Source organism: Rhinoderma darwinii, chromosome 3, assembly GCF_050947455.1.
Source record: "Rhinoderma darwinii isolate aRhiDar2 chromosome 3, aRhiDar2.hap1, whole genome shotgun sequence".
Taxonomy (NCBI): Eukaryota; Metazoa; Chordata; class Amphibia; order Anura; family Rhinodermatidae; genus Rhinoderma; species Rhinoderma darwinii.
In genome coordinates, this window is record NC_134689.1 from 356,869,652 (window position 1) to 356,883,553 (window position 13,902).

At 42.3% G+C, this 13,902-nt stretch overlaps 1 protein-coding gene across 2 annotated transcripts in view; it reads left to right on the forward strand.

Moving 5' to 3' along the window:
* LRRTM4 (leucine rich repeat transmembrane neuronal 4) overlaps nucleotides 1-13,902 on the forward strand; it is a 646,186-nt gene that overhangs the window by 553,040 nt on the left and 79,244 nt on the right. The window contains exon 3 of one of the 2 annotated variants that reach the window (XM_075858548.1): nucleotides 12,683-12,766. The exons of the other annotated variant lie outside the window; for it this stretch is intronic. Coding sequence (XP_075714663.1) covers nucleotides 12,683-12,727 — 45 coding nt within the window. The 3' untranslated portion in view covers nucleotides 12,728-12,766. The remainder of the gene's footprint in view (nucleotides 1-12,682; nucleotides 12,767-13,902) is intronic. 2 annotated transcript variants of the gene reach the window in all.

Consider the following 13,902-nt stretch of genomic DNA (forward strand, 5'->3'; position numbering starts at 1 on the left):
AAAGCGAGTCTGTTCCACCACTGCAAAAGGGGAACAAATTAAAGAAAAAAAGTTCAACTAGCCTAGGTCAGGAATCAGGGGAGATCTGCAGACTTGACAAAGTACAGAGGGGTCAAAAACTATAGCACAGTCAAATATTCCATGTAAAAAAAAAAAAATATCAACAGGCAATAGTAGTATAACAGCAAGGTACAGGGTATTAAACACTATAACTGGCACCTGTCATAGGCTACAAGCATATTTTAATATGACACTGTTTTTTCTAGTTGGTGTTGCGGTCTTACGCATTTCGAGGTAAGCTCATTACATCCACTCTACCTTCCGTATGAATAAATAATCACTATAGTCGATATTACACAATCTATTAGAAGTATATATTGTAATAGAGGGTGGAGCACATTATGACAAAGGGGAGACATTTCCTCAACCTGTTGCAGGAAACCTGTTGCAGGAAACCTGTTGCAAGAAAATTTTATGGGCCAGTTTGTGGAAGACCCAACTAGAGGTGAAGCTCTGTTGGATCTGGTCATTTCTAATAATGCAAAGCTTGTTGGGAACGTCAATGTTTGTGGAAACCTCGGTAACAGTGATCACAATATAGTTATATTTTACCTATACTGGAAAAAACAAACACTGGGTGGGAGGGCAAAAACACTTCATTTTAAGAAGGCCAATTTACCCAGGATGAGGGCTGCAATTCAAGATATAGACTGGGAAGAACTAATGTCAAATAATGGTACAAATGATAAATGGGAGATATTCAAATCTACTTTGGGTAATTGTGGTGCAAAATGTATTCCTATAGGTAACAAGTATAAATGGCTAAAATTAAACCCTACATGGCTTAGACCTTCTGTAAAAAGGGCCAACTCTTGCAGATGTGCCGGTGTCTTGTACTCCCCTGGCATGCGTGATGCAGTGATGAAGCCGGGCAGAGTACACCTCGCTGCATGGTGCGTACCCAAGTAGTACAAGGCAATGGCACATCCAAGTAAGTTGGAGGAGACTGGTAGTGATGGATAACAGCCAGGGGGATGTCAATCAAGCATGGAAAGGTGGGTTTGGAGGCTCTCTATTGGAATCTTCAGGATATTGGCACCGCCCAGTGAACCTTTAATGAGTAATTAGCATATAGTCTGCACCGTTTTAAAAGTTGATTTTGCTGCATCTGAAAAAACATACAAGGGAATGTTTGAAAATATTGTCAGGTCATGTATTACTGCATTGTGGTGGTTCAAGGGTTAAAACTACACAACAGGTTCCCATTAAATATTCAATTAATTGAAAATAATTCCATCTGCCCTGCAATTTTTTTATTATAAATATATCCTATATAATTACAGCTCCAGAACCAAGCTCACACATATATACGGTACCAGAACCAAGCTCAGAAAATAAATAAAGCAACAGACCCAAGCTCAGTACATAAATACAACACCAGATACAAGCTCATTACATAAATACAGCACCCAAACAAACCTCAGTACATAAATATAACACCCGAACCAAGCTCAGTACATAAATACAGCACCAGAACCAAGCTCAGTACATAAATACTACACCAGAACCAAGCTCAGTACATAAATACTGTCACGAAGCGGGTTAGTGGACCCACTAGGCCGTACCGCCGTAGCGGGGAGGCAGCTGGACAAACAACAGGAAATAGGAAATACAATGTCCCGCACAAGGGTACCTGGATAGTCCAGACGGTAGCTGCAGCTCTGGCACAGATGGAGATGGGTGCTGTAATGTCGGGGTAGGGAAACAGACAAGTGAGCCCTAATCTACCCACCACTCAGTCCCTGCCTACTTGCAACGACCCGCCCTAGGCGACGGGGTACAACTGGGCGACGGTCCCTACACTCAATAGGTGCACGACAGACAAACAGACAAGGGTACAAAGAAGCCAGGGAAATGGGGAAGTTGCCCACGGGAACACCGTGAGCAACAAGCGAGGTGAACGAGCCGAGTCAAACCAGGAGATGAGCGAGGTACAAAAACGCAGAGCAGAAGAGTGGTCAGAAAAGCCAAGGTCAATCACAAGCAGAGGATCAGTAGTTCAAGAAGCTGCAGCAGGGCCAGGAAACAAACAGAGAAGAATCACAAGCAAAGGAGGAACAGGAAAGGCAGGTATAAATAGACAGAGGGCGGGAGCTAGCTCCGTCTGGCCAGGCTGCGATAGGCTCTCCCACTCCTAAGCCTGCCATCCTGGGTGGTGGAAGATGGAGTCAGTCTCACAGACATAGAAGCAGGTGCAGACTGATTACCTATGGGCGTCGACACAGAAGTTGTGTCTGGCAGATCCTTTACAGGTGCAGCAGATAACGCCAAACGTGGCGGATGACACAGGTGTCGCAGGTTGCGCCAGACGTGGTGCATTCCTCCGGACGTGGCAGATGACACAGGACGTGGCGGATTCCTCCGGACGTGGCAGATGACACAGGACGTGGCGGATTCCTCCGGATGTGGCAGATGACACAAGACGTGGCGGATTCCTCCGGACGTGGCAGATGACACAGGACGTGGCAGATTCCTCCGGACGTGGCAGATGACACAGGACGTGGCGGATTCCTTCGGACGTGGCAGATGATACAGGACGTGGCATGACTTGACACTAAAGGCACAGCACGGGAAACAGGAACAGGTAACAAGGCACGGGCAACAACTGGAACGGGAAACACTAAGGGACCATTTGCAAGACAGACTGGGAAAACTAACAACGCTCAGGCAAGGATTAGAAGGCCTGGGGCCTTCTTATAGACCAGGAAATCGTGGCAGTTGATGATGATGACGACTTCCTATTTGTGTGCCCTGGCCCTTTAAGGCCGGGTACGAGCATGCGCGCGCACCCTACGGGACACAGCAGAACGGAGCGGGAGTGAGCGCTGGCGTCTCCTAGGAAGGAGATCGGGACCAGCGCTCACGGATCCATGGCTGCGGGCGTCGGGAGGTGAGTAAACCCGACGGCCCGCGGCCATGGATGCTACAAATACTACACCAGAACCAAGCTCAGTACATAAATACAACACCAGAACCAAGCTCAGTACATAAATACAACACCATAACAAAGCACAGTACATAAATACAGCATCAGAACCAAGCTCAGTACATAAATACAACACCATAACTAAGCTCAGTACATATATACAATACCAGAACAAAGCTCAGTACATAAATACACCAGAACCAAGCTCAGTACATAAATACAACACCAGAACAAAGCTCAGTACATAAATACAACACCAGAACAAAGCTTAGTACATAAATACAACACCAGAACCAAGCTCAGTACATAAATACAGCACCAGAATCAAACTCAGTACATAAATACAACACCAGAACAAATCTCAGTACATAAATACAACAGAACCAAGCTCAGTACATATATACAACACCAGAACCAAGCTCAGTACATATATACAACACCAGAACAAGCTCAGTACATATATACAAAACCGGAACCAAGCTCAGTACATAAATACAACACCAGAACAAAGCTCAGTATATAAATACAACACCAGAACCAAGCTTAGTACATAAATACAGCACCAGAACCAAGCTCAGTACATAAATACAGCATCAAAACCAATCTCAGTACATAAATACAGTATTAGAATCAAGCTCAGTACATAAATACACCAGAACCAAGCTCAGTACATAAATAGAGCACCAGCACTAATAGAGCTCAATTTAGTGCAGCCCCTGCCGTATAGGTGTCTACGGCGAAAAACTACAGCTCCCAGCATGGCCCGAACAATGGTAAGGATATGCTGGGAGTTGCTGTTTCACCCCAAAAAATAAAAAATCATACCATCCATCATCTCGCTGCAGATCATACAGTGACTAAAGTACTGATTAGAGGCAGAGTGAACATTTGCATTAAGTGACTCACTGGTGACGTCAGATTCTAGCTGTTCTTTTTCTTTTTCTTCTCTATCCGGTCCAGGCCTCTATGATGACTTCTCCAGGCCACAGCCCATTTCTGCAGTTTGCCACTCAGATGTCTTCAGCTTCTCACTTTTCAAACATTTCTGCACCTATAAACGAAGATAAAATTCTCATGGTGCCACACACTACCCCCTAAATATAATAGTTCCATACACTGCACCTCTAATTATAATAGCGCCATATACTGTGTCCCTGATTATAATAGCGCCATACACTGTGTGCCTGATTATAATAGTACCATACACTGTGTTCCACACACACACAGTACCCCCGATATATAGTGTCCCGCATAGAGCCCCCTGTAGATAGTGCCACACAAATAGCTCCCATGTAGATAGTGCCCCACATATATCCCCCTGTAGATAGTAGCCCGGGTAAAAAGTGTCCCACATACAGCACCCCCCATAGATAGTGCCCCACATATAGCACTCCCTGTAGATATTGCCCCCACATATAGCCCCCTGTAGATAGTGCCCCACATATAGCCACCCTGTAGATCATGCCCCACAAATAGCCCCCTGTAGATAGTGTCCCACATATAGCCCCCCTGTAGATAGTGCCCACATATAGCCACCTGTAGATAGTGCCTCACATACAGCCCCCCTGTAGATAGTGCCCTAAATATATCCCCATTGTAGCTAGTGGCCCACATATAGCCCCCCTGTAGATAGTGACCCAGATGTAGCCCCCTGTAAATAGTCCCCCACATATTGCTCCCACTGTAGATAGTGCCCCACATATAGCCCCTCCTGTAGATAGTGCCCCACATATAGCCCCCCTGTATATAGTGCCACACATATAGCCCCCCCTGTAGATAGTGCCCAACATATATTGACTCACACTTCTAACAGAACAAAAACTTTACATACTCACCTGATCCTGTTCCCACACCGTCATCTTGCAATGCAGGTCTGTTGGGGCTGAACAATGCAAGCAGCGCAATAATGTGAACACGCCGCTTGCATCACTAAAATGTGCTGAATGACAGGGCAAGGCATTTTGACGTGTCAATCAACACATTTCAACGACGCAAGCTGTGCGATGACGTCATCGCGCTGCTTGCGTCGTTTAAAGGCGCTGATTGGCAGAGTAGCTTGCCCTGCCATTCAACGATGCAATCGGCTCGATGGCATCATTGCGCCGCTTGCATCATTGAAGGCGCTGAATTACAGGGCAAGCGCTTTTGCATGTACTTGTATCTGCGTCCTATAGACACAGTTACAATTATAGTGCAGGAGGGGCTGGCGGTGGCTGGCCTCAGTGGCACCGCTGCCCCCTCTGAGAGGTAGCAGGCCACCACCTGAGGCGAGATACTCATATCGCCTCATGGACTTTGCGGCCCTGATCATGGGACCCTACGTCAATACATTTTTGGAGGTAGGTGATCAACATTAACCAAGATAAAAGCTGAATCTCTACATGGACTTACATTTTAATGATAATACACTGTGCTAGAAGACCAGTTGTATAGGACATCTAATGTAATTACCTTTTTGTATAGTATGTAATGTAAGAAAATTTTCTTGAGTGAAATCTAAGCTCTTCGTAAAGTACATTAGCCAAGATCTTCAGTTTGGTCAATTATACACAAGCATAGATTAATTATAAACAAAATTCCTCTTGGGTATAAATGAGTCCAATTATGCAGGATCAGCATATCGGAGCTGAATCTTTATGAGATGAAGGGTTGAAAGGTGGCAGAGGAGGTGGCCCTCACTGTCCTCTCTGCTGGCCATCTCCAAGGTGATACAGAGAGCAGCCCTTTTTATACAAAAAGCAATGCCCATAATTACATTTTCAAACTCCATTCTGTAGAGATAAAGGCAAGTAATTCATGCTTCATGCAGGTTTGGCCCGGAGCCTGTCCGGAATACCAAACTGACAATTATGCTGAATTATGGGAAACTCGAGGATGTAGATTGTTATCCATCCTGAGCCCAGACCAGAGAATTCATTTTGCCTTATTAATGATCTCTGCCGCACTCTCTGGTTAACCGCTGGTCAGCTCCAGAAGCTGACTGTCCTCCCGTAATTGAACAGATTTTGGAGGAACTGCCTGTGTAATTGCATCCACTATGGGTGGCTGCCTAGGTGGAGTCCGATGTACAAGAAAGACCACAGTGTTCTGTCATGATTGATGCAATAAGAAAGAGTGTTATGTGTTAGTATGGTACAATGGATAGGAATAATATAATGCTAATAAAATATATTTTTGAAGAGAATGTATCATGTATTTTAGTTTCATTAATTAAATGTAAGTATGTAAAAGATGAAAGGTTTATTATATTTGTAAAAATGAATATATTGTTAAAGCTATTAATATATATTTTAAAAAAAACTTACCGAGGACAGTTATATAGACACGCACTTTCGGCCCGCATTGTCTATATAGATAGAACAGAAGGATGTGTGTACTTTATGGCAACTGCAAAGAATGGGAGTTAATGGCCAGAAAAGTGTCCACGGACTAATACAGTCTTACAATTATAGATGGAGCACTGCACCCTCCTCTGGAAACCAGGGAGTAGCAGGAGAGCTGCATGCAAAGCCTTATTAGCATAGTGTTGCTATCCTGCCTTATTTTGGCTTCCCGCAGTATAATATAAAGCTGTCATCTAGTAGTAAATCTTACGCCATTTAATGATAATAAGATGATTCTTCTGCCCTAGTCAACACAGCAAAGTTGACAAGTGAGCTGCAGGAAACAGGAATTGTCAGTCTATTGTGTGTTCTCCAGTGACCAGTGTGAAAACTGGAATACTTCAGGATTTTTTTTATATGGCTAGTAACAATAAAAAATAAAAAAAAACTAAGGAAAAAATATTTCCCCTAAAAAAAAGAAAATAAAATGTTTATAATAAAAACCTAATTTTCATAATAGGTAATTTTCTGATGATACATTCTGTTAAAGTATTCAGCAGATATTACCTTGATCAGACATTTTGTTCAAAATAATTTTCTGTCATATCATTACATTACTCATATTCTTGAGGATTTCTACAACCTCTAAAACCAAAAAGTTTTGTAGACATTTGGCATAAACATAGGGGTCCTTCATTTTCTGGATGTCTCCATGTTTTGACTACTCTGTTGGTAGGGGTGGGGCTTAGCTATGAGGCGTGGCTTCTTTTGGCTTTTTTTCCATTGCAGGTAGACCAGTGCAGGTTAGTTTCTGAACAGCCTGAGTCATGCCCCTTTACCCCAATCCTATAAATGGCAAAGATTAGAGAGGGATAAAATAAATGCTTCTAGGAAAAAAAACGTAGAAATAATTTTTGGTTATAAATATTGAGCCTTTTTGGAATTGCTTGGAGTGATATGTACTTATACTTACTTACTGTACATTGATTAGTTCAGGTGCATGTGATATATCTTGTTGCAAGGCCTTAGTCATACATGAAATGCCTTAAAAATGTGGCATTACCACAACTGCAAGGCAACCTTACTGTTTACTTATGGGAAACCAGGACACGGGCAACTTTCCACCATAGCAAAATAATATGCTGGTTCAGTATTACATGAGTAACAATTATTATTAGACACTTGGTGCCAACATGCACTATATGGACAAAAGTATTGGGACACACAACTCTTAGGCCTCATGCACACGACCGTGTTTTTGCGGCCGCAATTCTCCCGAAAATCCACGGGAGAATTGCGGCCCCATTCTTTTCTATGGGGCCGTGCACACGACCATAGTTTTTGCGGTCCGTGCACGGCCCGGGATCCCGGACCGCAGAAAGAACGGGCATGTCTTATTACGGTCCGGTTCTGCGGTCCGGGCTCATTGAAAACATGTGCATGTCCCGCGATTTGCGGGCGGCCTGCGGCTGACAGTCCGCTGACAGTCCGCAGTGGGCCGACCCGAAAATCACGGCCGTGCACACGGCAACGGTCGTGTGCATGAGGCCTTAATCATTGAATTCAGGGGTTTCATTCAGTCCCATTGCCAGAGGTGTATAAAATCAAGCACCTCGCCATGTAGCCACCTTTACAAACATTTGTGAAAAAATGGGTCATTCTAAAGAGATCACTGAATTCCAGCGTGGTACTGCAAGAGGAGGCCACCTTGCAACAAGCCAGTTCATGAAACTTCTTCCCTCCTAGATATTCCACGATCAACTGTAAGTGTTATTATTGCAAAGTAGAAGAGTATTAGAAGCACAGCACCTCAGTCACAAAGTGGCAGACTACATAAATTTATAGAGCGGGGTTATCGAGTGCTGAGTCCCATAGTGCATAAAAGTCACCAACGCTCTGCTGATTCCATAACTGCAGCATTGCAAACCTCCTCTGGCATTAACATCCACGCAAAAATTGTGCCCCGGGAGCTTCATGGCCGAGCAGCTGCATGCATCCAAGCACAATGCCAAGTGTCAGAGGGATTGGCGTATAGCACGCGGCCACTGGACTCTGGGGCATTGGAAGCGTGTCCTGTGGAGGGATGAATCACCTACGAGTCTGGGTTTGGCGAATGCCAGGAGAACGTTACCTGCCTGGCTGCATTGTGCCAACTGTAGAGTTTGGTGGAGGAGGGATAATGCTATGGGGTTGCTTTTCAGGGGTTCCAGTAAAAGGAAATCTTAATGCTTCAGCATATCAAGACATTTTGGACAATTGTTAGCTTCCAATTTTGTCGGAACAGTATGGGGAAGGCCCTTTTCTGCTTCAAGATGACTAAGCCCCAATGCACAAAGCAAGGTCCATAAAGGCATGGTTAAGTGTGTTTGGTGTGGAAGAACTTGGCTGGCCCGCACAGAGCCCTGACTTCAACCCCATCAAACACCTTTAAATTGAACAAGAACAGAGATAGCGAGCAAGACCCTCTCATCCAACATCAGTGACTGACTTCACAAATGTTCTTCTGGATGAATGGAGAAATATTCCCAGAGACACACTTCAAAATCTTGTAGAAAGCCTTCCCATACAACCAATTTGTACACATGAAGCGCTAATGGGCTATCTCAAAGAACAATAATATAATGTACATGCCAGTAAACAGAGTTATGTTAAGATTGTATACCATTAGAGATAACCACATATATAAACCAAGTATAGCTTGGTGCTTTGACCGAAAACATACACAGGAACCTATAGACAAAAATGGTCAAAAACTAACATAGACGTAATGAGTAATAGAAATTAATTTTATTAACAGACAGATACAAACAAGGTTTAAAATTAGAGTCATACAATGTATAAAGGCGTCAACCTATGCAGGATAAATTTGTAGTATCATCAGGGTATGAACAAGCGTAATAAAGGCATATGAGGTAAAAGCAAGTGTGCTAGCTATGCCTGACATGCAGAAAATAGACAGTGCGGGAAAAAGTGCTATGTGCAATATAAGGTACTATTCTATCTATAGAACACCATTAAGGTGTATGTAAATGTAACACAATGCAGGACATAAGCAGCAAGTCATACGGGCCTTACAGCAAAAATTGCAAACAGCCCTAGAAAGATTTAAACAAAAGCCTAAATGAATGAAGGTACATACCCAGGTTCATAATCCCGCATGGAGGAAACGCCAAAACCCGACGCGCATTTCGGCAGATGCCTTAGTCTGGGGGAAGAGTGGAAGCTCTTTTAGCTGCAAACGGGGGACCAACTCCATATTAATGGCTATGGATTAAGAATGAGATATTATAAAAGCTCCTGTAGGTGTAGTGTGTAGGTGTCCCAATACTTTTGTCCATATAGTGTATATTGATGACTTTCAAGTGTTTTGATGAAACTGGCCACATATATCTATCTGTTTTTTTCTGTTTTCTTTAGATTTCTGAACAAACTTCATAGCAAAAAATAACTTCTTTTAACAAACAAAAGCGACTCCTAGTTTAATAGCTACTACAGATGTAGCCATCTTTAACTTGATTCTGATAACTTGCTGCAGCGTGATATCACACAACAAAAGCCATTGAAAAGTCAAGATAAGAGATCTAGCCATTGTTTATTTAATGCGTTTGTAAAGGATCTGCCAGGCACAACTTCAGTGTATACGCCCATAGGTAATCAGTCTGCACCTGAGTCTATGTCTCTGAGACTGACTCCATCTTCCACCACTCAGGATGGCAGGCTTAGGAGTGGAAGAGCCTATCGCAGCCTGGCCAGACGGAGCTAGCTCCCGCCCTCTGTCTATTTATACCTGCCTTTCCTGTTCCTCCTTTGCTTGTGATTCTTCTCGTGTGGTTTCCTGGCCCAGCTACAGCTTCTAACTATTTGATCCTGCTCCATACTACCCTGGCTTTCTGACTACTCTCCTGCTCTGCGTTTGGTACCTCGTGCATTCCTGGTTTTACTCGGCTCGTTCACCACTCTTGTTGCTCACGGTGTTGCCGTGGGCAACTGCCCCATTTCCCTTTGCTTGTGTTCCCTTGTCTGTTTGTCTCATGCACTTACTGAGCGTAGGGACCGCCGCCCAGTTGTACCCCGTCGCCTAGGGCGGGTCGTTGCACGTAGGCAGGGACAGAGTTGTGGGTAGATTAGGGCTCACTTGTCCGTTTTCCTACCCCCGTCATTACAGCGTTAAAGTTAAGGTAAAGACGGCTACATCTGTAACTATCAGAAGTCCAGTGCTGCATTCACAATTCTGAAGGCTTCAGAGCTGAATTCTTCTAGTATTCCTTGAAAAGTATAATCTCTCGATTTGTGATGAATGAAAAACAAACTCTCCGACTGCCCAGCTAAGTTGTAAGGGATTTAGGGGCAGTGTTGGACTGGTTCCTTAGGCCCACCAGAGGAAAGGATTTCGAGGGTTCACACACCATCTATACGGAACATTTGAATGTCCACTTTTGATGATATTGTAATCTTTTGTGTTATCCATCCACACACAGGACATATCATTATTTGTGAATCATCCAATAGAACGTCATCCCTTTACATTTCTTTGTCATTGGGGTCATGACAAAACAGACACAACAGTGAACCATAAGTTTATTTAATCTCAATTATAAAATTAAATACTGATTGTATTGATATAATGTTTCGTTCAATTGATTGGTAGGTTTACTGCCTGATTAGAACGATTAAAAATTGATTTTATTGATAAAGTATTAATAATTGGCTCATATAGCCCAAATAGACATATGTACAGGCTCAGACAAGCGGTCAGGGGTAGGAGACGGTCTATTGAAAATTCTGTTTACAGACCGATATCTCATCTTATATTATACAGCCCTGAGAACCACTTGCTGAAAAAGATTGTTCCAGCCTAGCAGGCTCAAGCACATGGTTAAAGAGAAAGGGTCTATCAACAGTCCTGTTTGCAGACCAATATCCCCTTTAATATAATCCAGCTCTAAGACCACTTGCTGAACAATTAAATCCAACCCTACTCGTTTCAATATCACTATTAGATGTGATACATCATCAGGGATTGTTTAACATTGTGTGCCGGTTAGCACGATTTAGTGCAGGCGTTATACCTCCCGGCTCGTGCACGACTCTAAAGCAAATGGCCAGGGGTGTAGATAGGGGTAGAACGGTGGAGGGTGTGCCCCGGGTTCTAGGTGCCAGGGGGAGTCAACAAGCTTCTCTGCTTTAGTCAGGGTATTTAAATACAGGACTAGGGCAGAAACCTTAATCTATACCCCAAGTGAAGGAAAGCTTCAACTCTCTAGAGGTATGTCCGATGACAAGCTCACTAACTGTTTTTAATAGCAACCAGTACAACTGTGACTGCAGCTCTGGACTATAATACAGTAAAGAGTAAGAGATAAGTAATGCAATGTATTTACAAAGTGACTCAAATTTTTGTAAATTAACTTTATATATAAACTGTAACTTAATGTTCCACAGTGAATAAAGCCTTTATTCCCTAATCTCTAAGCGAACACAGTAAGTCAAAAGTCAGGAACCACTGTAATATGTGATAGACCTCATCATTACTTCCCTGTATTAGCCCAATGATTGACTTATCACACACTGGAACATATCCTATGCTAAGCATGTCAGGAGGTCATGTTCCTGACTTTTAACTCATCCATTGAGATAAACACAAGAACATTTCTCTATTAATTTTCCAAAAAGGTGGATCTCTAGCCTGACAGATCGATTCCATCATTTCTTCTCATCCTGTATTACTACAATTTGAAACTAATTCAACTTACAAGTTTTTTCTTTAAGCATTTTGTGCAAATTAGATTTTAATATTCTGTTGAAGTTTTTATTCTTTGCTTATAATATGAGTTAAATGTAATGTAGCCCTGTGTATGTATGGCATGCTACAAGACGTGGTTTATTCACTTGACTTATTCATTCACACACCTCAACATACACATCTATCTCACCGATGACCAACCTGCATTAATATATGTGCATAGTACATTTTTATTAAACTCAAGTAAATAGAAAACCTAGAACATCACTTAGCTGGCACATTCCACCTCACCTCCATTTATGGCTTTCCCAGAAGTGGGATGGAAGAGCATGTACATAACGTACAATACATTTAGCTGTCATTATTCATTATGCTTTTCCTTGTTACCAAGGGCATTGTATGCACTTTTAGAGAATTTCTTTTCACAACATCTTCTGTTTAGCCCTCCCTTTTCCGTCATATTCATGCTTTGGCTGAACATATTTTTTTTTTTTATCACACTTGATTTGCATGCCCTCATTCTTTCCCACCATAACTTTTGCAATCTTCTGCTAACTGATCAACGAAAGTAATTTTGTATAAAGTTAACATCACAATGATATTCTGAAGCCCCCTGTTTTCTGTCCACAGGCCAGGTACAGTCAGGTCTCCACAGTGCAAGCCTCCCTTTGCTGACCCAAACCTTGAGCTGAGCTGAGACCACATGCCTAGGAGGTGAGAGTTATTTCAGTATTTGCATCAGTTAGCACCTGATTGTCACAGCCAAGCATGCCTAATACTTACTATACTTCTCAACAGTTTGTATCTAATGTCATGTAGTTTCCCTTATTCTTGTCATTATAATTTAACAATCCAGAAATAATAATAATAATAATAATAATAATTATTATTATTATTATTATTAAAATGAAAAAAAAAATTCTGGGTACCAGGAATATGCCCAATTTCATTGTGCAAAACTTTACTGATAAACCTTGCTAAGAAAGCATTGAAACCCAACTGAAATGAAGGCAATATCATTACTAGATTAGTATGTGGAGCACTGTAGACTATTTCTTGCTCAAGTTGAGATGCATTTAGTTATTTTTAATTTTACGACATGAAGGGCTCAAAATAGTATGTATATTAAACGTTCTGGCAGAGTGAAAATGACAGTGCCAATATTTTCGGCATTTAAGCAAATATAGAATGATCTGGCAAAGTTATGATCATAAACTCTTATTCCCAGTTTACCATGTGTTCATGCTCTTCTGATACTCGTCACAAAGTTGTCACTGTATAATTGGTGTTGTGTCTAACCTGTATATTAAGCATCTGTTTCCTTCCCCCTGCTGGTTTCTGTAAATGTTTGTGTGCTATCTTCATGCTTGCTGAGTGGGTGGGCTCTTCCTTGTGTAATATCAGAGCTTCCCTCTGCTCTGAGCCAATCAAATTATGCTCCTTCTCCCCTCTCACAGCATGAGTCTCACACATACACTGAGGGAGAGGTACTGCTACAGATTTTCCTCCTCTCCATCCTGTCAACTATTTATTGCTTTATACTACACTGATTTTTAGTGACTAAAGTGGTTTCTGTACATTTACAAATAGCCTACATGTAGGAAAAGGAGGACAATAGGCTGTTAGGTGAGGAATATTACATCTTCTTTTAATAAGATATAGGTTCATATAAAGTTTCATATATTTATGTATTTTACTGTTTTAATCAAAAACATTATCACAACCTATCATTTGTCCACTTTTACCTTCTCCCATCTGATTTTTGCTGTAGGCAGGCGGAAGTGTTTTCTAAAAGTGGGACACCCTTTAAACAGCACTTGAGGGTCATATTGTGCACACACTTAAGGCTC